General features: G+C 46.4%; 1 protein-coding gene across 1 annotated transcript in view; it reads left to right on the forward strand.

Moving 5' to 3' along the window:
• LOC108759193 (dual 3',5'-cyclic-AMP and -GMP phosphodiesterase 11) overlaps positions 1-728 on the forward strand; it is a 38,461-nt gene that overhangs the window by 21,783 nt on the left and 15,950 nt on the right. The window contains exons 2-3 of the mRNA XM_018504513.1: positions 172-547; positions 617-726. Of these exons, the coding sequence (XP_018360015.1) occupies positions 172-547; positions 617-726 (486 nt within the window). The remainder of the gene's footprint in view (positions 1-171; positions 548-616; positions 727-728) is intronic.

Below are 728 nucleotides of genomic sequence, written 5' to 3' on the forward strand. Positions count from 1 at the left end.
GACTTTCATTTATTGGATGTTGTAGCTAACATATTCCTCAAGAGTTTTGTGTAAATTTAAAGTCTTCATATGCATTTATATCGGAGAAATGTTAATTTAAAACAAGCTATTTCATAATCCCTGCTTTTACCCTATATATATTATTACTGTTTTCGATTTTCCGGTTAATAGAAAAGTGACACGGCAGACTGTCGACGTATGGCTGGTATCACACGCAACGCCAACCTCATCATCGAGTAGTTGCGTAGAGCTTTCTAATCCAATCTACGCCGCGGCCGGCAACTCGTCCTCCGGACGAGGTGGTGGCGGTGGTTCGGGAGCCACGACACCGGTACGCAAAATCTCGGCACACGAGTTCGAACGTGGAGGCCTTCTAAAGCCGATCGTCAATACAATCGATGGTACGCCAACCTTCTTGAGCGTATCGATAAGTGATGCGTATCAGCCGGGTGGGCCACAGGTCGGATCCAGTAATTCCAACCGCCCGCAAAGACGGTCGCGTCACGAGCTTAGGCACCTCGACGAGAAAGATCTTATTTTCGAGCTGGTAGGTTTTTCGATGGAATATACCGCTAGCCTCTATGTTGAAGAATTTAACTTCTGTAAGGTCTCTTAGGTCAAAGACATCTGCAATGAATTGGATGTGAGATCATTGTGTCACAAGATTCTGCAGAATGTGAGCACACTCCTTCACGCCGATCGCGGCTCGCTGTTCCTTGTTCAGGGAG

Source organism: Trachymyrmex cornetzi, unplaced genomic scaffold (assembly GCF_001594075.2).
Source record: "Trachymyrmex cornetzi isolate Tcor2-1 unplaced genomic scaffold, Tcor1.1 scaffold1731, whole genome shotgun sequence".
In the NCBI taxonomy this organism is placed as follows: domain Eukaryota; kingdom Metazoa; phylum Arthropoda; class Insecta; order Hymenoptera; family Formicidae; genus Trachymyrmex; species Trachymyrmex cornetzi.